Genomic DNA, 25,818 nt, shown 5'->3' with positions numbered 1-25,818 from the left:
TGAATGAGTAGGTGTGCCCAAACTTTTGACTAGTACTGTAGATATACTATATATATATATAGTTTTAAAATCATTTCCTGCAGTTCTACACAGTTTGACATGACTTATTATCCCTCTCTTGAGGTTTATTTTGAGGGGTATATAGAGGGGGATTTTGAAAACACAGTATAAGTGAAAGGATAAGTGGAAATATTTATTTTAGGAATAAACAAACTTCCTGCATTTCAACACATTTTGCCATGGTGCAGAGAGAAAATGTGTGGTTTTATAATGCTATTCTATACATTTTGTCATGAGTCTGAGATAAAATGTTGCAGTTTTAAAGCTAATTTCCTGCAATTTTACAAATTTTGCCATGGGGCAGAGAGAAACATTATTTGTTTTAAAGTAACTGCCCTGGAAACATCTCACTTTTAACAGTTAATATTCTGTTAACTGATACCCAAATAATGTTGATGACTTATCCTATACTCTTATCTGTGGCCAATGCATAACCACCTCAAGCTTCTATCTCAAACAGACCATTTCAAAAATGCTTGCTATTTCCTCGTAGAGGATGATGTCATTGCATGAATATGTTTTATGACCAGTATACGCCCACACCATACCAACACAGAAAAGCTGCTTTTTAAAATACTTGATAAACATTTTTTGGAAGGAAACTATTTCACTCATATTGTAACCACAGTGCCTTCAGAATGTATTCATACCCCTTGATTTAGTCCACATGTTGTTGTGTTGCAACCTGATTAAATAAATACCATTTCTCACCCATCTACACACAATACGCCATAATGACAAAGTGAAAATATGTTTTTAGACATTTTAACAAATGTATTGAAAATAAAATACAGAAATATCTCATTTACATAAGTATTCCCACCTCGGAGTCAATACCTTGTAGAAGCATCTGTTTTCACTTCATTATGTTTTATTGTGTGTAGATGGGTCAGAAAAAAAAACATTGAATCCATTTTGAGTTCAGCCTATAACACAAGAAAATGTGGAATAAGTCAAGGGGCATGAATACATTCTGAAGGCACCAGAATTATAGATCATATTTCATAGACATATGGAAACAGTGGAACGTTAATTTAAAGGTCGACTTTGTGCATAAATGCAAAAAATAATGGCTATTATTATATCAATGCACCATCATACCAGGTAATTTAATAATAATATTTTTTTTATAAATGGAATAATATCTATTCTCCAAAATGTATTTAAAGACCCCAATAGTTATTTTTTTGTTCGAGTTAGTTCATTGTCAGGCATGCCCATCCACACTGCTCTGGCCAAACTGACGTTTCTTCTCCGATAGAGCACCGTCAGGCAAAGCCTATTTTGCAAGAAGCATTTGGTCCTGTTCACAGTGTAACTAAACGATGCTATTGATTTAAATAACTCGCTTCGGTAACACGCTATTTGGGATAATCGGGAAGTCCCTACCCCATTGAAGTTGACATTTCAAATGGTTAAGGTATCGGTTAATGTTAGGGTTAGGTAGTAAGGGTCAAGGTTAGGGTTAGGGTTAAGCTAGGTGTTAAGGTTAAGGTTAGGGGGGTTCAGTGTATAGACGTCCCAAGGATACAACATAGCACTATTCGTATCCAAACGGGATAGGGATCCATTTACCGACCTCCTTGACACACACACCGGGTCACGTGACAGATCCTGCACATTTTAAAAAGAACGGGAAATCCTTCAATTCACACCAGGGCTTCACCGAGGTGGCTAAATGACTCCCCGGTGCCAGTTGACCGACTTTCGCACCTTCGCAGCCCTTTTGTGCAATTGTCAGAGGAGCGTCAACGGAACAACGCGCTGAACGCACCAACGACACATGAGACTTCATAATCAAACCTGTTGACTGGGGCCCCGTCCTAATTTTTGTCCCCGTTTATATTCTTATACGAAGTTGATCTACAGTCTGCAGATAAATCAAATTGGAGGGCGAAAAGTGGGGCTAACCTCTGTCATTATTAATATTTGCTCGGGATGGCAGTTAACTTTAGATGCGCAGTTCAAGCCTTAGTTTTACTGGGCTGTGTGATTATCCTCAGTAACGTGCTATGTCCCGTTGGTGCGTACCTCTACAACAACCGCTATGCAGGGTAAGTGAGGATTCTCATTCATTTCTGTGCATTGTGACTGGAAGATAAAGTTGAATCCTGAGCTCTCATTCGTGTTGAAGACTTGAAGTTGAACACCTATGAGGTAAAACAAAGAAGGGTAAAACGTAAAAGGAATGATCTATATTTTAAAGGGGCAATCAGCAGTTGCTACATCCATTTTTGGATTCATTCATTGATGAAATATAGCCTACCCATTGATTCTGGAAGATTATAACATAGGCTATAAATGAGTCATGAACTTAGTTAAACTGTCATATCCCATCAGAACTCAAAATATAAGCTTGTTTTACTCCAATGTTGGTAAACAAAGTAAATGTCAACAACCACTAAAGACATAGTGAAAACAATGCATGTGATATCATGGATGGTAGCCATCCATAGCTTCTACTACGAAGAGTGGTGAGGCCTACATTTCTCTAGCCCTATCCCTCAGCTTTTTACCGAAACAGAGGCGGGGAGTACACTTTGTTATAGTTTCTACTTTGCTGATTTAAGTTGGTCTACTGAAAGTAATTCTATCCTCAGATTAAGCATGGGGTTTACTTCCCCTCATCTCCTGTTGAAAAGAGATGGATTTTCCAAAGCAACTTTGTATGTGTGACTGCATGTTTTTCTCTCCTATGGATAGTAAATAATCCTTGCTGGAGACACATGTTTTCTACTTTGTGTATTCGAGACATATGGGACACCAAAATGTTATGATGGATGTAAGATAAGATGTAAGATAGTTATCACGTTTTGGCCCCACAGCTCTTATAATAAGTGCTGGCTAGTTAGAGATGCAGAAATTGCAGTTGATACCAGACAGATCAGGGAAAATGGAACATTGGGAGACAGCCTCTTTTGGGACAGAGAACCTCAGCAGAGAACCTAGCTGTGTTGAAGTTCTGGAATTCACAGAGTTCCGTCAAGGTGCATGGGGCACACCGAGGGGGCACAGTGGGAACATTTTGGGCGCATGAAGCACATTGGGGAACTGAGGGATAGTTTAGAGTACACTTTGGGCAATTTTGGAGGGTATTCCTGAGCAAGTAATTGCTCTCCTCTAGGCATAATTTCAGGGAGCTTTGGAGTAGTTTTGGGAGGCACAGCAGGATCCCATCTGTCCTTCCATAGCCCCACCCCCCTCTTTCCCCTGCATCCTGGACTTGTTCCAAAAGCCCCGGTAACCCACCCAAACCCTAGCTGCTCAGCACAGACCATCCCACTTTATCAAGGTAGGAAAACCAGGGCAAGGAAACAAGACTCCCGACGCTGACACTGTAGGGAACTCTGTGCCGTTCTGTTCAGAATTCCTTATACTGTATGATAGTGGGTGTTGTCCAGTTGTTTTAATCTGTTGAAGGATTGCACAATGAGCCTTTAGTCTTAAGGACTAAATGGTCACTATTGTTGTTAAATCTTTGTGATTATATGAGTTTATTTTCGGTAATTATCATGTCTGCTGTTGGTTGAGCATGGTCTAATACCAGTGTTTCCCCTAGGATTTTTTTCAGCAGAGGTGGTAAAGTTAGCATGGGGGGGTAGTGAGCGCGGCCAATTGCACGGTTTTAAAGCTAATTCCCTGCTAATTCTACCTGTTTTGCTATGCAGCGGAGAGAACATTTTACAGTTTTAAAGCTAGTTTCCTGCAATGCAATGTAATGCAATGTGTAATAGGGGTTTTCTATTCCAAATGACAGCGTGCCTTGTAAAGGCACAGGGACGAAGACCAAACAAACACGTAACAAAACACAGGGTTGAAACCCAAACAAAATAGCGAAGAGTACCTCCAATAAATACACAATCGTACATTGATTATCACATGGGACGAGACCCATAATCATCTGCACCATAAACAACATAGCACAGGTTCTCACACGACCAATGGACATAGCAACAATAATCAACAGGACAATGGTGAACAAAGGCCACACTCATACAATTACTAATCAATGGGAATAGGGACCAGGTGTGCGTAATGACAGTTCCGGAGGGATCCATGACAGTACTCGGCATTTTTGGACACTGAATATGGCCGATTACATTGTACTCCACGAGGAGACTGCGTGGCAGGCTGACTACCTGTTATGCGAGTGCAGCAAGTAGCCAAGGTAAGTTGGTAGCTAGAATTAAACATATCTTGTAAAAAACAATCAATCTTACCATAATCACTAGTTAACTACACATGGGTGATGATATTACTAGTTTATCTAGCTTGTCCTGCGTTGCACATAATCAATGCGGTGCCTGTAAATTTATCATTGAATCACAGCCTACTCCAAACGGGTGATTTAATAAGCACATTCGCGAAAAAAGCACTGTCGTTGCACCAATGTGTACCTAACCATAAACATCAATGCCTTTCTTAAAATCAATACACAAGTATATATTTTTTTAAACCTGCATATTTAGTTAATATTGCCTGCTTACATTAATTTATTTTAACTAGGGAAATTGTGTCCCTTCTCTTGCATTCTGTGCAAGCAGAGTCAAGGTATATGCAGCAGTTTGGGCCGCCTGGCTCGTTGCGAACTGTGAACTGTGACCATTTCTTCCTAACAAAGACCGTAATTAATTTGCCAGAATTGTACATAATTATGACATAACATTAAAGGTTGTGCAATGTAACAGCAATATTTAGACTTACAGATGCCATCCGTTAGATAAAATACGAATGGTTCCATATTTCACTGAAAGAATAAACATTTTGTTTTCTAAATGATTGTTTCCGGATATGACCATATTAATGACCTATGGCTCGTATTTCTGTGTGTTATTATATTATAATTAAGTCTATGATTTGATAGAGCAGTCTGACTGAGCGGTGGTAGGCAGCAGCAGGCTCGTAAGCATTCATTCAAACAGCACTTTCCTGCATTTGCCAGCAGCTCTTCGCATTGCGCTGTTTATGACTTCAAGCTTATCAACTCCCGAGATTAGGCTGGCAATACTAAAATACCTATTAGAACATCCAATAGTCAAAGGTATATGACATACAAATGGTATACAGAGAAATAGTCCTATAATAACTACAACCTAAAACTTCTTACCTGGGAATATTGAAGACTAGTGTTAAAAGGAACCACCAGCTTTCATATGTTCTGAGCAAGGAACTTAAAATGTTAGCTTTATTACATGGCACATATTGCACTTTTACTTTCTTCTCCAACACTTTGTTTTTGCATTATTTAAACAAATTGAACATGTTTCATTATTTATTTGAGACTAAATTGATTTTATTGATGTATTATATTAAGTTAAAATAAGTGTTCATTCAGTACTGTTGTAATTGTCATTATTACAAATATATATAAAAATCTTACGGTTAATCGGTATCAACTTTTTTTTGGTCCTCCAATAATCGGTATCGGTGTTGAAAAATCATATTCGGTCGACCTCTAGTTGAAACCCAAACAAAAAAGCGAGGAGTACCTCGAATAAATACACAATCACACAATGATTATCACATGGGACGAGACCCCTAATCATCTGCATGATATACGTGACACGAAAGCCAAAACAACATAGCACAGGTTCTCACACGACCAATGGACATAGCAACAATAATCAACAGGACAATGGTGAACAAAGGGCATACGTATACAGTAACTAATCAATGGGAATAGGGACCAGGTGTCACGCCCTGACCTTAGAGAGACTTTTTATTTCTCTATTTGGTAATGGTCGGGGTGTGATTTGGGTGGGCATTCTAGTTTTTCATTTTTTTTGTTGGCCGGGTATGGTTCCCAATCAGAGGCAGGTGTCTATCATTGTCTCTGATTGGGGATCATACTTAGGCAGCCTTTTTCCCCACCTTAGTTTGTGGGATCTTGTTTTCGTGTAGTGCCTGTGAGCGCTCCAGTCGTTACGTCTCGTTTGCTGTTTATTGTTTTTGTTGGTGAGTTTCTTTATTAAACATGTGGAACTCTATGCACGCTGCGCCTTGGTCCGATCCATCATTAAATGATCGTGGCACCAGGTGTGCGTAATGACTGTTACGGAGCGATCCGTGACACTTACGCTGTGTTCTTATGCTATCTGAGTGATTCAAACATTATAACAAAATCCATCGAGGCCCCATACCATGCCATTTTCTTTCTACGTACTTTATATCTGGTTTTAGTTGTTTAAGTTTACACTGAAAACTATCAAAATCATGACATTACCCTGAGGAAGGCACAGTGACCCTGAGGAAGGCACAGTGACCCTGAGGAAGGCACAGTGACCCTGAGGAAGGCACAGTGACCCTGAGGAAGGCACAGTGACCCTGAGGAAGGCACAGTGACCCTGAGGAAGGCACAGTGACCCTGGGGAAGGCACAGTGACCCTGAGGAAGGCACAGTGACCCTGAGGAAGGCACAGTGACCCTGAGGAAGGCACAGTGACCCTGAGGAAGGCACAGTGGTGCCAAAACGTTGGTAAATACCCATTAAATTGCTGGGAGATTACACATGGAGTGTGCGACTTTCTTTATTTTGATATTTTATAGTTTATTGGCCGTTAGTCAGCACCTCCACACAAACTATTACTCTGGGTGTGCGCCAGCTCACATTCTTTTTATGTAAGTTTACACTGAACACATTTTACCATTCCGAAACAAAATATTATTATTATTAATATATATTTTTGTTTTTTTGCAGTGGCAGCCACAATTTGTGTGCTGCGGATAAATGCATAAAGGGGAAACCCTGAATACAGTACTCTTGTCAGATCTTGATATTGTGATACAGAAGGACTATGTGCCCCTTTTCCCTCAACAATGGGGCACACAGAGTTGGGTATATTGAAGGTGGGCCTACAGTACAGAGTGGAGCGATAATAGAATTTCTCTCGGTATCCAAAAGGACTACAGAGAAGTACCTTCTGTCTTAGTGCCAAGGGCTCAGTTAAAAGGTTACTGCCATAGAGAGAGCTGAGTGAAATGTCAGATTGACAGCTTAAAAGACAGCTTTAGCCAAGAAAGAAATGCTACCAGTGCACAGCAGGCTTTAAAGACACACTGAGTGCCAGCATTTTGACAGAGAGTCTATGATCCATGGGGATCGCTATGACAAGGAAAAGATGGGTCAATTTGGGTGACGATAAAACACATTTCAGGAGTAGAACTAGACGGCAGCCTTGGTGGATTGTTTTGAATTCTATAGGGTGCACTTTGTCATATGATGTCATTGTGGCTAAAATCTGACTAAGAAGTCGTTATTATTTAAAATGCCATTGATAATGTATCACAGGGAAACAAAAGAGAAAGCCACTATCTGTTGTTTCAGAAGCAGCATGTATGGGCATAGAAACATAGAAATGAAATGGTGTATTGGACATTGCATGAGCTACACAGTTTTCAAGTTTGGGTTGGAAAGGGATTTTGCCCTGGATAAAGGGTTTCTAAGTCATGCTCTAACCTGTAGGCAATGAGGCTGCGTGTAGCATTGGGGACAGGCTGTTGGTGGCATTTCTTGTGGCCGCTGGAGTGGGGTGTAATGCCCCTTTGTTCCTTCTCTCCCTCATCCCTATAAACGGCCCTGGGCCACCTTTGTTTAAGGGGGCCACAACACCCTGTGTCACAGTGTGAAAGACCTGGTGGAAAATGGAAACATGATAGAGAAAGGCATAAATAGACAGAGGGAGAGAGAGAGCGCTATAGGGAGTGAGGAAGAGAAATAGAGAGAGAGAGCTATAGGGAGTGAGGAAGAGAAAGAGAGAGAGAGAGAGAGAGAGAGAGCGCTATAGGGAGTGAGGAAGAGAAATAGAGAGAGAGAGCTATAGGGAGTGAGGAAGAGAAATAGAGAAAGAGAGCGCTATAGGGAGTGAGGAAGAGAAATAGAGAGAGAGAGCTATAGGGAGTGAGGAAGAGAAAGAGAGAGAGAGAGCGCTATAGGGAGTGAGGAAGAGAAATAGAGAGAGAGAGCTATAGGGAGTGAGGAAGAGAAAAAGAGAGAGAGAGAGCGCTATAGGGAGTGAGGAAGAGAAAAAGAGAGAGAGAGCGAGAGGGAGAGAGAGAGCTATAGGGAGTGAGGAAGAGAAATAGAGAGCGAGAGGGAAAGAGAGAGAGAGAGCTATAGGGAGTGAGGAAGAGAAATAGAGAGCGAGAGGGAAAGAGAGAGAGAGAGAGAGAGAGAGAGAGCTATAGGGAGTGAAGAAGAGAAAAGGAAAGCGAGAGAGAGAGAGAGAGCGAGAGAGAGCTATAGGGAGTGAGGAAGAGAAATAGAGAGCGAGGGAAAGAGAGAGAGAGCTATAAGGAATGAGGAAGAGAAAAAGAGGGGGAGAGAGAGAGAGAGAGCTATAGGGAGTGAGGAAGAGAAATAGAGAGAGAGAGAGCTATAGGGAGTGAGGAAGAGAAATAGAGAGAGAGAGCGCTATAGGGAGCGAGGAAGAGAAATAGAGAGAGAGAGAGCGCTGTAGGGAGTGAGGAAGAGAAATAGCTCTCTCTCTCTCTCTCTCTACTTCTCTTCCTCACTCCCTATAGCTCACTCTCTCTCTCTCTATACGGAGTGAAGAAGATAAAAGGAGAGAGAGCTATAGGGAGTGAGGAAGAGAAATAGAGAGCGAGAGAGAGAGCGCTATAGGGAGTGAGGAAGAGAAATAGAGAGCGAGAGAGAGAGCGCTATAGGGAGTGAGGAAGAGAAATAGAGAGAGAGAGAGAGAGAGAGAGAGAGCTATAGGGAGTGAGGAAGAGAAATAGAGAGAGAAATAGAGAGAGAGAGAGAGAGAGCGCTATAGGGAGTGAGGAAGAGAAATAGAGAGAGAGAGAGGGAGAGAGAGAGAGAGAGAGAGCTATAGGGAGTGAGGAAGAGAAATAGAGAGCGAGAGCGCTGTAGGGAGTGAGGAAGAGAAATAGAGAGAGAGAGAGAGAGAGAGAGGGCGCACGGAGTGAGGAAGAGAAAAAGAGAGAGAGATAGGGAGTGAGGAAGAGAAAAAGAGGGGGAGAGAGAGCTATAGGGAGTGAGGAAGAGAGAGAGAGACAGAGAGAGAGAGAGTGACAAAGAGAGAGAGAGAGACAAAGAGAGAGAGAGAGACAAAGAGAGAGAGAGAGAGAGAGCTATAGGGAGTGAGGAAGAGAAATAGAGAGAGAGAGAGAGCTATAGGGAGTGAGGAAGAGAGAGAGAGAGAGAGAGAGAGAGAGAGAGAGAGAGAGAGAGAGAGAGAGAGAGAAAGCTATAAGGAGTGAGGAAGAGAAATAGAGAGAGAGAGAGCTATAGGGAGTGAGGAGAAATAGAGAGAGAGAGAGCTATAGGGAGTGAATGTAACCGATGTGAAATGGGTAGCTAGTTAGCAGTGGTGCACGCTAATAGCGTTTTAATCGGTGACTTCACTAGCTCTGAGACCTTGAAGTAGTTTTTCCTCTTGCTCTGCAAGGGCTTTTGTGGCGTGATGGTTAACGATGCTTCGAGGGTGGCTGTTGTCTATGTGTTCAGAGGGTCCCTGGTTCGAGTCCAGGTAGGGGCGAGGAGAGGGACAGAAGCTATACGGTTACAAAGTTCATATGAGTTCCCACAGGAATGTAAACATTGATTCCAAGAGCTTGGATATAGCCTAACGAGAGCTGTCTGTGACAGGTGCTGAACTATGCCAAGTCCCATAAGAGTTTATAGAGAACAGTTGTTTCCGTTTAGTTGAAATACCACACTCATACATCCTTACAGTTAATAGTTTCATTTCAAATGTCATTTAAACCGGACGGGAAATGGATTCCTATGCAAAGCTTTACAGTACAGTATGAATCTGGTCGCTGACTTGATTTCCTGTGTGGATAAATATGAAAGCTAATCTATGAAAGCTTAGGTGGTTGATATGGTTTCAGTTAGTAAAACACAAGGGATAGATGTGGGACTAGCAGACTGGATTCCTTCTTATGATGTTGTTGTCTTTATGACGGTATCGTTAGTGTAGATACATTCTCAGTGTGTCTAGGGATTGCCTTTATATCCTATGAAGACAGGAGATTCAGATGCAGTGTTAGACAGATGAGAATAAGAATTGACTGAAGCCCCAATGGAACATCAGAATCAGATGAAGTGTTTTTCATTCATCTGTTTCCCATGTTTGCACCTGAAAGGAATTGCCAGGGCTTCAAACATTCATATGATTGACGTTGTTTGCTACTGAATGTAACGGTTTTCTAGGTGTGAAGGAGAGTCGGACCAAAATGCAGCGTGTGATCCATGTTTTAATAAACAAACGTAACATGAATCTAAATACAAACACTACAAAAAAACAATAAAAGTAACGAAAACCGAAACAGCCTATACTTGTGTACACTAACACATAGACAGGAACAAGGACACTAAGGACAATCACCCACGAAACAACCAAAGAATATGGCTGCCTAAATATGGTTCCCAATCAGAGACAACGATAAACACCTGCCTCTGATTGAGAACCACTTCAGACAGCCATAGACCTAACTAGAACACCCCACTAAGCTACAATCCCAATACATACACACCACATACAAAAACCCATGCCACACCCTGGCCTGACCAAATAAATTAAGATAAACACAAAATATTTTGACTAGGGCGTGACAGAACCCCCCTAAGGTGCGGACTCCCGAACGCACCTCAAAACACTAGGGAGGGTCCGGGTGGGCGTCTGTCCATGGTGGCGGCTCCGACGCGGGACGTGGACCCCACTCACTCAATGTCTTAGTCCTCTCTCCTCGCGTCCTTGGATATTCCACCCTCGCCGCCAACCATGGCCTAGTAGTCCTCACCCAAAACCCCACTGGACTGAGGAGCAGATCGGGACTGAGGGGAAGCTCGGGACTGAGGGGAAGCTCGGGAGTGAGGGGAAGCTCGGGAGTGAGGGGAAGCTCGGGAGTGAGGGGAAGCTCGGGAGTGAGGGGAAGCTCGGGAGTGAGGGGAAGCTCGGGAGTGAGGGGAAGCTCAGGAGTGAGAGGAAGCTCAGGAGTGAGAGGAAGCTCAGGCAGGTTGATGGATCTACCAGATCCTGGCTGGCTGGTGGTTTCGGCAGATCCTGGCTGACTGGCAGATCCCGGCTGACTGGCAGATCCCGGCTGACTGGCAGATCTGGTAGATCCTGGCTGACTGGGGGATCCTGGCCGACTGGCGGATCCTGGCCGACTGGCGGATCCTGGCCGACTGGCGGATCCTGGCCGACTGGCAGATTTGGCAGATCCCGGCTGACTGGCAGATCTGGAAGAGTCCGGTTGACTGGCGGATCTGGAAGAGTCCGGTTGACTGGCGGATCTGGAAGAGTCCGGTTGACTGGCGGATCTGGAAGAGTCCGGTTGACTGGCGGATCTGGAAGAGTCCGGTTGACTGGCGGATCTGGAAGAGTCCGGTTGACTGGCGGATCTGGAAGAGTCCGGTTGACTGGCAGATCTGGAAGAGTCCGGTTGACTGGCAGATCTGGAAGAGTCCGGTTGACTGGCAGATCTGGAAGAGTCTGGTTGACTGGCAGATCTGGAAGAGTCTGGTTGACTGGCAGATCTGGAAGAGTCTGGTTGACTGGCAGATCTGGAAGAGTCTGGTTGACTGGCGGATCTGGAAGAGTCTGGTTGACTGGCGGATCTGGAAGAGTCTGGTTGACTGGCGGATCTAGAAGAGTCTGGCTGACTGGCGGATCCTGGCTGACTGGCAGATCTGGAAGAGTCTGGCTGACTGGCGGATCCTGGCAGACTGAAAGATCTGGCTGCTCCATGCTGACTGGCTGCTCTGGCTGCTCCACGCTGACTGGCGGCTCTGGCTGCTCCATGTAGGCTGACAGCTCTGGCGGCTTCTTACAGACTGGCAGCTCTGGCGGCTCCGTGCAGACTGGCAGCTCCTTGCAGACTGACAGCTCCTTGCAGACTGACAGCTCCTTGCAGACTGGCAGCTCCTTGCAGACTGGCAGCTCCTTGCAGACTGGCAGCTCCTTGCAGACTGGCAGCTCTGGCTGCTTCATGCAGACTGACAGCTCTGGCTGCTCCATGCAGACTGACAGCTCCTTGCAGACTGACAACTCCTTGCAGACTGGCAGCTCCGTGCAGACTGGCAGCTCCGTGCAGACTGGCAGCTCCGTGCAGACTGGCAGCTCCGTGCAGACTGGCAGCTCTGGCTGCTCCATGTAGACTGACAGCTCCTTGCAGACTGACAGCTCCTTGCAGACTGACAGCTCTGGCTGCTCCATGCAGACTGACCACTCTGGCTGCTTCATGCAGACTGACACCTCTGGCTGCTTCATGCAGACTGGCAGCTCTGGCTGCTCCATGTAGACTGACAGCTCTGGCTGCTCCATGTAGACTGACAGCTATGGCTGCTCCATGCAGACTGGCAGCTCTGGCTGCTTCATGCAGACTGACAGCTCTGGCTGCTTCATGCAGACTGGCAGCTCTGGCTGCTCCATGCAGACTGGCAGCTCTGGCTTGCTCCATGCAGACTGGCAGCTCTGGCTGCTCCATGCAAACTGGCAGCTCTGGCTGCTCCATGCAGACTGGCAGCTCTGGCTGCTCCATGCAGACTGGCAGCTCTGGCTGCTCCATGCAGACTGGCAGCTCTGGCTGCGCTGAACAGGCAGGAGACTCCAGCAGCGCAGTAGAGGAGGAAGGCTCTGGCTGCGCTGAACAGGCAGGAGACTCCAGCAGCGCAGGAGAGGAGAAAGCACAGGGAGTTTGCACAGGTCTCCTACCTGGCGTAGGCCTACTCCCTGTGAGCCCCCCCCCCAATAAATTTTTGGGGCTGACTCTCGGGCTTCCTTGCCAACCGTGTTCCCTCATATCTCCGGCTCCTCTCTCCGGCTGCCTCTGCTCGCCTCGCTGACTCCACCTGTTCCCACGGAAGGCGATCCCTTCCCGCCAGGATCTCCTCCCATGTGTAGCAACCCTTGCCATCCAATATATCGTCCCATGTCCAATCCTCATTGCACCGCTGTTGCTGCCTTTGCTGCTTCTCCTGTGGCTCCTGCCTGTTGACACGCTGCTTGGTCCGTTTGTGGTGGGTGATTCTGTAACGGTTTTCTAGGTGTGAAGGAGAGTCGTACCAAAATGCAGCGTGTACATTGCGATCCATGTTTAATAAACAAACGTAACACAAATCTAAATACAAACACTACAAAAAAACAATAAACGTAACGAAAACCGAAACAGCCTATACTTGTGTACACTAACACATAGACAGGAACAAGGACACTAAGGACAATCACCCACGAAACAACCAAAGAATATGGCTGCCTAAATATGGTTCCCAATCAGAGACAACGATAAACACCTGCCTCTGATTGAGAACCACTTCAGACAGCCATAGACCTAACTAGAACACCCCACTAAGCTACAATCCCAATACATACACACCACATACAAAAACCCATGCCACACCCTGGCCTGACCAAATAAATGAAGATAAACACTAAATATTTTGACCAGGGCGTGACACTGAATCTAATAATGTGGTATGGATTTTGAGGTTATTTTCACCAATGTGTTTCATAGTCAGGGTCAGGGCTCTAAATTGCGACCCTATTGGTCGTACATCCTCCCAACTATTTTGCTGTGTGACCTGGAATTTAGATTTAGCACCATTGCGCCTAGAGAAATATTCACCCAGATAATAAGCTAAACTGAATGGGAAAATGATATGTGCCGTTGGGAGCAAAGTTGATATATTTGTATTGTCCGGTGTGTGCAAAGTCAATAGGCTAGACTACATTGTATAATTTCACCTCACCTGTGAGAGTAAACAGAACATTCAGGAACTCTTGGAAGACAGTGGATTGGCAGTTGATGAAGGTGCTTCTTCTTTGTTAAAAAAAGTATGTGTTTCAGCTCTCAGCCACAGTTTTCAAACCTATAGTTTTATAGGCTTTAGGCTCTTTGCCTCAGACTTTAGGTCTAACAGATGGGAAAGTTAAGAAGGGTTTTTATATATTTCTACACTGTCTTTATGGGTTCAGGGACCAATCAAAATAGGAATACAAAACAAAACATGATGTGATTGGTAAATTAGTATAAAAAATTTGACCAATAGCAGGCCAATTTGAAATATATAAAAACCCACTTCATTTGCCGCTCTGTAAACCCTTTCTTACCTGGAAAGTCTGGTAGCCCCAGTGCTCACTTCCCTTTGCACCTCACCTGTGAGAAGTATGATGCACACGGGAAAGTCTGATTAGGCTTCACTGTACCAACTGTGAGCAGGGCCTACTATATAGCCCAGCCCCTAAACTGTCATGCTTCACCCCTTTACAATTGTCTCTAGTCCAAACCACTTGTCTCTAGTCTAAACTGCTAGTCTCTAGCCTAAACCACTTGTCTCTAGCCCAAACCACTTGTCTCTAGTCTAAACTGCTAGTCTCTAGCCTAAACCACTTGTCTCTAGTCCAAACCACTTGTCTCTAGTCTAAACTGCTAGTCTCTAGCCCAAACCACTTGTCTCTAGCCCAAACCACTTGTCTCTAGCCCAAACCACTTGTCTCTAGTCCAAACCACTTGTCTGTAGCCCAAACCACTTGTCTGTAGCCCAAACCACTTGTCTCTATCCCAAACCACTTGTCTGTAGCCCAAACCACTTGTCTGTAGCCCAAACCACTTGTCTGTAGCCCAAACCACTTGTCTCTATCCCAATTATTATTTTTTTTCCCCCCACCTTTATTTAACCAGGTAGGCTAGTTGAGAACAAGTTCTCATTTGCAACTGCATCCTGGCCAAGATAAAGCATAGCAGTGTGAACAGACAACACAGAGTTACACATGGAGTAAACAATTAACAAGTCAATAACACAGTAGAAAAAAAAGAGTCTATATACATTGTGTGCAAAAGGCATGAGGTAGGCGAATAATTACAATTTTGAAGATTAACACTGGAGTGATAAATGATCAGATGGTCATGTACAGGTAGAGATATTGGTGTGCAAAAGAGCAGAAAAGTAAATAAATATAAACTGTATGGGGATGAGGTAGGTAAAATTGGGTGGGCTATTTACCGATAGACTATGTACAGCTGCAGCGATCGGTTAGCTGCTCAGACACCAGATGTTTGAAGTTGGTGAGGGAGATAAAAGTCTCCAACTTCAGCAAACCGCTTGTCTGTAGCCCAAACCACTTGTCTCTATCCCAAACCACTTGTCTCTATCCCAAACCACTTGTCTCTATCCCAAACCACTTGTCTCTATCCCAAACCACTTGTCTCTATCCCAAACCGCTTGTCTGTAGCCCAAACCACTTGTCTCTATCCCAAACCACTTGTCTGTAGCCCAAACCACTTGTCTCTATCCCAAACCACTTGTCTCTATCCCAAACCACTTGTCTCTATCCCAAACCGCTTGTCTGTAGCCCAAACCGCTTGTCTGTAGCCCAAACCAATTGTCTCTAGCCCAAACTGCTTGTCTGTAGCCCAAACCACTTGTCTCTAGCCCAAACTGCTTGTCTGTAGCCCAAACCACTTGTCTCTAAACTGCCTGTAGCCCAAACCACTGTCTCTGTCTTGTCTGTAGCCCAAACCACTTGTCTCTAGCCCAAACTGCTTGTCTGTAGCCCAAACCACTTGTCTCTAGCCCAAACTGCTTGTCTGTAGCCCAAACCACTTGTCTCTAGCCCAAACTGCTTGTCTGTAGCCCAAACCACTTGTCTCTAGCCCAAACTGCTTGTCTGTAGCCCAAACCACTTGTCTCTAGCCCAAACTGCTTGTCTGTAGCCCAAACCACTTGTCTCTAGCCCAAACTGCTTGTCTGTAGCCCAAACCACTTGTCTCTAGCCCAAACTGCTTGTCTGTAGCCCAAACCGTTCAAACATTATAACTCTTATCACCTGATCTACATTTTTTAAATTTCTATTGTGGATTTGCATGATTTCTGAAATTATAATTCCATTAACCATGTCTTGAACTCTACACTAAGCCTACTTGCTGGCCGCTAACTGTTTGTTTGATAACAAAAACTTTATTCAGTTATTTACAGTTTTTCTCAGTTGCTTTGGTGCATTTTTCAGAACAATTTGTACAAACTGCAATATACAATAGATATGTTTCTAAAGCTAGTCAGTCACTAAAAATCCTTAGTACATCTCTAAAAAGTAAATATTCATGCCAATGATCATGTCAGTGTCATCAGAATGATAAGTCATTGAGTCATTGTTCACGAACAAGGTCGTCAAAATGTTTAGGCATGTTGTCAATGTAACTGTGTACTTTGACAGTATTACCTGATGTAAACTTAGGCTACAGTTCGGATGACAGTTACTGTATTGAAAATGCACAAGGCTGCACTTCTATGGCATATATCAATTTCAACAGTACTATTTACCTATTACTGTATGTGGGTTATTGATTGAACGAGACTGGACAATCCAAGGGGCACTAAGGGGAAAAAACTAAATTAGAAAGAAACACAGGAAACCACCCCTAAGGCACAACTTTGCCCGCAGCACTGTTGTGCTCTCTACACATCCAGACGTTCCTGTCTGTCGGCCCACATATTCTCATCCACATCACACAGGATATTTTCCCTTCCAATGCAACGTGGAAATAATATTTTGGAATGCCTTATCCATCCTCTGCAGGCGTCTACTGTGATGTCCTCACATGCTGCATCCATTGCAGCCAGCAGGGTCATCTGTGTGTGTGGCTGACGATCGTACACCTTCCACCTCCATGCTGAAAATAACTCCTCAATTGGGTTAAGGAATGGTGATTAAGGTGGGAGGAATTCTATGAGCATCCTTGGGTGGGTCACAAACCATTGCCTTATGATGTTTGATCGATGGAAACTCACATTATCACAAATGACCACATACTTTGGCAAATCCTCTCTAAACAGACCCCTCTCATCATCAGGGATGAGAGCCCTGTAGAGAGTCTCTAAAAAGTTGAGTAGATGCTGGGTGTTGTATGGCCCTATAAGGGGGATATGGGTTAGGACACCATGCTCCGAAATAGCAGCACACATGGTGATATTTCCTCCCCGTTGGCCTGGCAAATCCACAGTAGCTCTGTGACCGATGATATTCCGACCCCGCCTTCTGCATTTGGTCAGGTTGAAGCCAGCCTCATCCACGTATACAAACTTGTGAGAGGGTTCACTTGATTCCAACTCCATTATACGCTATATCCCAGAACACACAGTTGAATTTGTTTTGGTAAGGAAGAGTGACATAAAATGTACATATATTGCATGTTCCTTCCACAGCAATGGAAATGTGTGCAGTTTATGCTTACTGTACTATGTATCACTATAAAATGTTGCTGTAAAGTAGTTACATAGATATATGTTTTACCTGTACATACTGGTACCGTAGCTCCTTAACTCTGTCCTCATTCATGCTGTTCATTGGGGCTCCTAACCAGTGCTACCAATGAACAGAGTTCAAAGGGAAATGCAATACATTGATATACATTAGTAAGCTAAACAATATGTTTGGTTTTATATATTTATATTTTTTACAATGATATACAGTAGTAGGCTAAACAATATTTTTGGTTTTACATTTTCTCATCATAGTTGAATCACAGCTAAGGCATTCTTTATTTTCCTGAAATCTCACCAGGTATGTAAAGGTTATGTTAAGTTCACCTTGTCTACATTTAGATGTTTTCAAATGATGTAAATGTGTGTGTTATGTCTTTAGTTTAATGCTTGGATCTTAATGTACATTCATGTTATTTAATACCCCTGATTCTCAAATGTCTCAATTGAATCTGTGTTGTAAAAACAAATCTCTGCCCCATCACATCACCTGTGTGTGGGAACACAAGATGCTGTAACACGATGCTATAATGATCTGTCAGACAAATTGTTTGGCACTGGTATGACCCTGTCATCTATCCCAGATCTTACACTAAAACAGGACCCAGCCCTTCCCTTAACCCTCTCTCTCGCAATTAAGTGTCATTCTCCAGTCGTGTAAAAAGGGAGAATGCATTAACTCTGACACTGTGGCTGAGAAATGTCATAGAGTGACATGCTCTTAGTGAAGTAATTTATAATCTGACTGAATTCATGAAACTCTTTCATCCTGACTGTGGTTTGTATAGGGGACAGATGACTTACAGACACAGATAGGTGGGCCTTATGAGGTAGTTAGTAGCTCCAGTACCACACCCTCCACCTACTCTAGGGAGTCCTCAGCCCCACAAAGATCCTCTCACGTCACTAGGGAGTGTAGTTTTGAAAGTAACCCTCAGGAGCCCAAACCGGTCCCTGAAAATGTTGCACAATTGTTCACATTGTCACCAATTTCTTGTGATATGTTCTGTGCTAAAAAAAAAGATAAATACAAATAAATAAATCAAATCCTGAAATTCGTACACTATGTTCTTAAGTACCATACGGTCAAGCTGCTCCCACAACAGCTCAATAGGGTTGAGATCCGGTGACTGTGCTGGCCACTCCATTATAGACAGAATACCAGCTGACTGCTTCTTCTCTAAATAGTTATTGCATAGTTTGGAGCTGTGCTTTGGGTCATTGTCCTGTTGTAGGAGGAAATTGGCTCCAATTAAGCGCTGTCCACAGGGTATGGCATGGCGTTGCAAAATGGACTGATAGCCTTCCTTCTTCAAGATCAGTTTTACCATGTACAAATCTCCAACTTTACCACCACCAAAGCACCCCCAGACCATCACATTGCCTCCACCATGCTTGACAGCATCTTTTCATTTTTTCTGCTTCTCATGAATGTTATTCTTTGTGATCCGAACACCTCAAACTTAGATTTGTCTGTCCGTAACTTTTTTCTTCCAATCTTCCTCTGTCTAGTGTCTGTGTTATTTTGCCCATCTTAATATTTTCTTTTTATTGGCCAGTCTGAGATATGGCTTTTTATTTGCAACTCTGCCTAGAATGCCAGCATCCCTGAGTTGCCTTTTGCAGGTACTATTTAATGAAGCTGCCAGCTGAGGACTTGTGAAGCGTTTGTTTCTCAAACTAGACATTCTAATGTACTTGTCCTCTTGCTCAGTTGTGCACCGAGGCCTCCCACTCCCCTTTATATTCTGGTTAGAGCCAGTTTGCGCTGTTCTGTAAAGGGAGTAGTACACAGCGTTGTACGAAATCTTCAGTTTCTTGGCATTTTCTCACAAGGAATAGCCTTCATTTCTCAGACAAGAAGAGTTAGACTGAAGAGTTTCAGAAGAAAGTCCTTTGTTTCTGGACATTTTGAGCCTGTAATCGAACCCACGAATGCTGATGCTCCAGATACTCAACTAGTCTAAGGAAGGCCAGTTTAATTAATCAGAACAACAGTTTTCAGCTGTGCTAACATAATTGCAAAAGGGTTTTCTAATGATCAATTAGCCTTTTAAAATGATAAACTTGGATTAGCTAACACAACGTGCCATTGGACCACAGGAGTGATGGTTGCTGATAATGGGCCTCTGTACACCTATGTAGATATTCCATAAAAAATCATCAATTTCCAGCTACAATAGTCATTTACAACATTAACAATGTCTACACTGTAATTCCCATGGTGAACGGCTAGGCCTGCTACGCTATGAAACAACACACTATTGCAGAGACTTTGATATTAACGGATGCAATTGATATGGTGAAAACAACATGTGAGGAGGCAGAGGCACAGAAACTCACATCAATATCTTTGTCAGATAAAGAATTTATGCTCTGAACGATTAAAAAACTGGACATAAGCTGTGAGGTCCGAGATGGCCATGAATTGACTTTTGTTCGCTATGCATGTCGGGGAATTCTATTCACAAGAACATGTATTTCTGTCTCACGATTCCCGAGCATGAAACGGCATAGGGGATGTTCAGTGTGCTGCGTGGCTATACTGATAAAAAACAAATGCTATATGGAATCGAACTGTGGGTTCCAACTAATGCAGGACGACGGCAGGCCTCTGTACTCTAGTTATAAATGTCTCTTCCTCTGCCAGATGGATGCATTGTATGATACACAAGAACAACTGGTGGCAAAAGAGTTGAGCATCTGTGGCATTGTGTTGTGTGACAAAACTGCACATTTTAGAGTGGCCTTTTATTGTCCCCAGCACAAGGTGCCCCTGTGTAATGATCGTGCTGTTTAATCAGCTTTTTGATATGCCACACCTGTTAAGTGGATGGATTATCTTGGCAAAGGAGAAATGCTTACTAACAGGGATGTAAGTACGTTTGTGCACAACATTTTAGAGAAACAAGCTTTTTGTGAGTATGGAACATTTCTGGGATATTTTATTTAATCTTATGAAACATGGGACTAACACTTTACATGTTGTGTTTATATTTGTTTTCAGTATAGTAACTCCCTTGACTGTATAGTAGAAGCAGCATATAGAACATGTTACTTAACTTAACTGCTTCCCTCTGCTTCTTCAATGATCAAGTCTTCAGGATAACTTACCTGCTTCCCTCTGCTTCTTCAGTGATCAAGTCTTCAGGATAACTTACCTGCTTCCCTCTGCTTCTTCAGTGATCAAGTCTTCAGGATAACTTACCTGCTTCCCTCTGCTTCTTCAGTGATCAAGTCTTCAGGATAACTTACCTGCTTCCCTCTGCTTCTTCAGTGATCAAGTCTTCAGGATAACTCCCAGCAACAAAGAGGAGGTTCAGGTGCTGAAGAAACTCCTGGGAAACATCAAGGTAATGATGTCTTGTGTTCAATAGTCAATAGTCTCACTCACTCACTCTCTCTCTCTCTCTCTCTCTCTCTCTCTCTCTCTCTCTCGCTCTCTCTCCCTCTCTCACACACACACACACACACACACACACACACACACACACACACACACACACACACACACACACACACACACACACACACACACACACACACACACACACACACACACACACACACACACACACACACACACACACACACACATTACACACACCCCTGATGATTATGACAGACACACATGTCCTCGCCACGAGGGAATCTGATTTACAGCATTAAAAAATAATTATAAAAATCTGTTAGTTTAAGCTAGAGTCATCACCCCTGATGATTATGACAGACTGGTTGTTTAAAAACCCTGTCGCACGCATCCGATGTCTGCCTCGTCGCACTTCAGTATCCGCCTACGGCACTTCCGCATCCGCCTGTCGCACTTCAGTATCTGCCTACACGTCGCACTTCCGCATCCGCCTACTTCCGCATCCGCCTAACTTCAGTATCTGCCTACGTCGCACTTCAGTATCTGCCTACGTCGCACTTCAGTATCTGCCTACGCCGCACTTAGTATCTGCCTAGAGAGTTCTGCCTACGTCGCACTTCAGTATCTGCCTACGTCGCACTTCAGTATCTGCCTACGTCTTCAGTATCTGCCTACGTCGCACTTCAGTATCTGCCTACGTCGCACTTCAGTATCTGCCTACGTCGCACTTCCGCACTTCAGTATCGCATTCAGTATCTGCTACGCCTACGCACTTCAGTATCTGCCTCGTCGCCTTCAGTATCTGCCTACGTCACTTCAGTATCTGCCTACGTCGCACTTCAGTATCTGCCTACGTCGCACTTCAGTATCTGCCTACGTCGCACTTCAGTATCTGCCTACGTCGCACTTCAGTATCTGCCTACGTCGCACTTCAGTATCTGCCTACGTCGCACTTCAGTATCTGCCTACGTCGCACTTCAGTATCTGCCTACGTCGCACTTCAGTATCTGCCTACGTCGCACTTCAGTATCTGCCTACGTCGCACTTCAGTATCTGCCTACGTCGCACTTCAGTATCTGCCTACGTCGCACTTCAGTATCTGCCTACGTCGCACTTCAGTATCTGCCTCGCGTCCGCTTCAGTATCTGCCTCGCGCACTTCAGTATCCGCCTACGTCGCACTTCAGTATCTGCCTACGCCGCACTTCAGTATCGCCTACGCGCACTTCAGTATCTGCCTATCCAGTATCTGCCTACGTCGCACTTCAGTATCCGCCTACGTCGCACTTCAGTATCCGCCTACGTCGCACTTCAGTATCTGCCTACGTCGCACTTCAGTATCCGCCTACGTCGCACTTCAGTATCCGCCTACGTCGCACTTCAGTATCCGCCTACGTCGCACTTCAGTATCCGCCTACGTCGCACTTCAGTATCCGCCTACGTCGCACTTCAGTATCCGCCTACGTCGCACTTCAGTATCCGCCTACGTCGCACTTCAGTATCCGCCTACGTCGCACTTCAGTATCCGCCTACGTCGCACTTCAGTATCTGCCTACGTCGCACTTCAGTATCTGCCTACGTCGCACTTCAGTATCTGCCTCGCGCACTTCAGTATCTGCCTACGTCGCACTTCAGTATCTGCCTAGTATCTGCCTACGCACTTCAGTATCTGCCTACGTCGCACTTCAGTATCTGCCTACGTCGCACTTCAGTATCTGCCTACGTCGCACTTCAGTATCTGCCTACGTCGCACTTCAGTATCTGCCTACGTCGCACTTCAGTATCTGCCTTCAGTATCGTCGCACTTCAGTATCTGCCTACGTCGTATCTGCCTACGTCACACTTCAGTATCTGCCTACGTCACACTTCAGTATCTGCACTTTCAGTATCTGCCTACGTCGCACTTCAGTATCTGCCTACGTCACACTTCAGTATCTGCCTACGTCGCACTTCAGTATCTGCCTACGTCGCACTTCAGTATCTGCCTACGTCGCACTTCAGTATCTGCCTACGTCGCACTTCAGTATCTGCCTACGTCACACTTCTGCATCCGCCTACGTCGCACTTCCGCATCTGCGGTGAAAAGTGACAGAGCTAAAGCGGTGTTTGTCAGACCATGAGACATCCTGAAAATCAGTCTTCTCACAAAATTGTCTGTAGCGTCCAAATGGTTTGGTCTACAAACTACTATGACCCCTCTATGGAAAGATGAACACGATGGTGTCAGGAGACTCGTCTGAAGTTGGTACTTCTGTCTGTAGCGTCCAAACCGTTTGGGCCACACACTGATATGACCCCTCTGTGCAAAGGTGTGACTCTCATGTACATGTCAGTTGTTTTGCTCTTGTACACCCACCAGGCCTCACAAGACTCGTCTGAATGTCTCCCTGTACCAGTTGGAAAAATGTATGGAAATATACGGTGCCTTCAGAAAGTATTCAGACCCCTTGACTTTGTCCACATTTTGTTACGATACAGCCTTATTCTGAAATTGATTTTTTTTTCAAATTCAATCCTCAGCAATCTACACACAATACCCCATCATGTCAAAGCAGATTTTTTATTTTTTATTTTTTTAAATACCTTATTTACGTATGTTTTCAGACCTTTTGCTATGAGACTCAAAATTGAGCTCAGGTGCATCCTGTTTCCATTGATCATCGTTGAGATGTTTCTACAACTTGATTAGAGTCCACCTGTGGTAAATTTAATTGATTGGACATTATTTGTAAAGGCACACACCTGTTTATATAAGGTCCCACAGTTGACAGTGCATGTCAGAGCGAAAACCAAGCCATGAGGTCAAAGGAATTGTACGTAGGGCTCCGGAACAGGATTGTGTCGAGGCACAGATCTGGAAAAGGGTACCAAAACATTTCTGCAGCATTGATGGTCCTCAAGAACACAGTGGCCTTCATCATTCTTATATGGAAGAAGTTGAGAACCACCAAGACTCTTCCTAGAGCTGGCCGTCCGACCAGCCTCAGCAATCTGGGGAGAAGGGTCTTGGTCAGGGAGGTGACCAACAAACAGATGGTCACTCTGACAGAGCTCTAGAGTTCCTCTGTGGAGATGGGGAGAACCTTCCAGAAGAACAACCATTTCTGCAGCACTCCACCAACCAGGCCTTTATGGTAGAGTGGCCAGACGGAAACCACTCCTCAGTAAAAGGCACATGACAGCCTGCTTGGAGTTTGCCAAAAGGCACCCAAAGACTCTCAGACCATGATAAACAATATTCTCTGGACTGATGAAAACAAGATTGAACTCTTTGGCCTGAATGCCAAGCGTCACGTCTGGAGGAAATCTGTCTTCATCCCTATGGTGAAGCATGGTGGTGGCAGCAACATGCTGTGGGGATGTTTTTCAGCAGCAGGGACTGGGAGACTATTCAGGATCAAGGGAAAGATGAACGGAGCAAGGTACAGAGAGATCCTTGATCCTTGATCCTGCTCCAGAGCGCTCAGGACCTCAGACTGGGGTGACGGTTCACCTTCCAACAGGACAACGACCCTAAGCACACAGCCAAGACAATGCAGGAGTGGCTTCGGGAACAAGTCTCTGAATGTCCTTGTGTGGCCCAGCCAGAGCCCGTACTAGAATCCGATCGAACATCTCTGGAGACACCTGAAAATAGCTGTGCAGCAACCCTCCCCAACCAACCTGACAGAGCTTGAGAGGATCTGCAAAGAAGAATGGGAGAAACTCCCCAAATTCAGGTGTACCAAGCTTGTGTGCGTCATACCCAATAATAGGAGGGACACTTCAGAACAATCTGCCTTTTTATATTTTTTGGGGCCTATATGTTGTTCCATGTCGTGAATCTGTTATTCAATGTGTTTTGTATGGCCTAATGGCAGTAAGGACTATCTGTTATTCAATGTGTTTTATATGGCCTAATGGCAGTAAGGACTACCTGTTATTCAATGTGTTTTGTATGGCCTAATGGCAGTAAGGACTATCTGTTATTCAATGTGTTTTGTATGGCCTAATGGCAGTAAGGACTATCTGTTATTCAATGTGTTTTATATGGCCTAATGGCAGTAAGGACTATCTGTTATTCAATGTGTTTTATATGGCCTAATGGCAGTAAGGACTATCTGTTATTCAATGTGTTTTGTATGGCCTAATGGCAGTAAGGACTATCTGTTATTCAATGTGTTTTGTATGGCCTAATGGCAGTAAGGACTATCTGTTATTCAATGTGTTTTGTATGGCCTAATGGCAGTAAGGACTATCTGTTATTCAATGTGTTTTGTATGGCCTAATGGCAGTAAGGACTATCTGTTATTCAATGTGTTTTGTATGGCCTAATGGCAGTAAGGACTATCTGTTATTCAATGTGTTTTGTATGGCCTAATGGCAGTAAGGACTATCTGTTATTCAATGTGTTTTGTATGGCCTAATGGCAGTAAGGACTATCTGTTATTCAATGTGTTTTATATGGCCTAATGGCAGTAAGGACTATTTGTTATTCAATGTGTTTTGTATGGCCTAATGGCAGTAAGGACTACCTGTTATTCAATGTGTTTTATATGGCCTAATGGCAGTAAGGACTATCTGTTATTCAATGTGTTTTGTATGGCCTAATGGCAGTAAGGACAAATTCCTGTTCATTAAAAAAATATTTTTTAAATTGATACATCACGTGATCATAAAATGCAAAATCAAATAGCTAAATTATCCTTGGTATGACCTTAAAAAAATTCCATATAGCTTAGTAGAATGGTAAAATCGGCCACGATAAAACCATCAACATAGAACCATAGTAATCATACTGTAGTTAGTGTACATTCTTCTTCTGGCTAATTTTACAGAGAGGTAAATGAGGCAGTTCACGGTGCAGTCAGAAAGACATCTGGTTCATTGACCTTCGCAGTTGGAAAAACCTTCAGGCTCATCGGAGAAGGCGAGAAAGTGTCTGCTGTGGCCTGTGACATTCCCAATACCATTTGGGAACAATTACACAGCAATGCCAGGAACACCGGAGACCTTCCTACTCTTTCCTTCCCTTGAAGATAAACTCCCAGCAGTGGTACTGATGTTATTAGTGAAGTATGAAAATAGGCCTGGAACCTGCCTGGGTGGTCAAGGTTAATATATGAAAACTGAGTCGAATTGATAAATTCACGTTTTCCCGTGGATGCAGCCTTCCCGCTTTA

At 44.1% G+C, this 25,818-nt stretch overlaps 1 protein-coding gene across 2 annotated transcripts in view; it reads left to right on the top strand.

Moving 5' to 3' along the window:
- Window positions 1-1,635: 1,635 nt before the first annotated feature.
- The window catches only part of LOC118373164 (carboxypeptidase A6-like), a 47,750-nt gene continuing 23,567 nt past the window's right edge, over window positions 1,636-25,818 (top strand). Inside the window, exons 1-2 of one of the 2 annotated variants that reach the window (XM_052483731.1) lie at window positions 1,636-2,114; window positions 20,565-20,640. In XM_052483731.1, coding sequence (XP_052339691.1) covers window positions 1,999-2,114; window positions 20,565-20,640 — 192 coding nt within the window. In that variant the 5' untranslated portion in view covers window positions 1,636-1,998. The remainder of the gene's footprint in view (window positions 2,115-20,564; window positions 20,641-25,818) is intronic. The other variant, XM_052483730.1, reaches the window with a different exon arrangement.

The sequence above is a fragment of the Oncorhynchus keta genome, chromosome 28 (assembly GCF_023373465.1).
Source record: "Oncorhynchus keta strain PuntledgeMale-10-30-2019 chromosome 28, Oket_V2, whole genome shotgun sequence".
Lineage (NCBI taxonomy): Eukaryota > Metazoa > Chordata > Actinopteri > Salmoniformes > Salmonidae > Oncorhynchus > Oncorhynchus keta.
The sequence above is the reverse complement of the archived record's forward strand: the minus strand, read 5'-3'. Positions and strand labels throughout refer to the sequence as shown.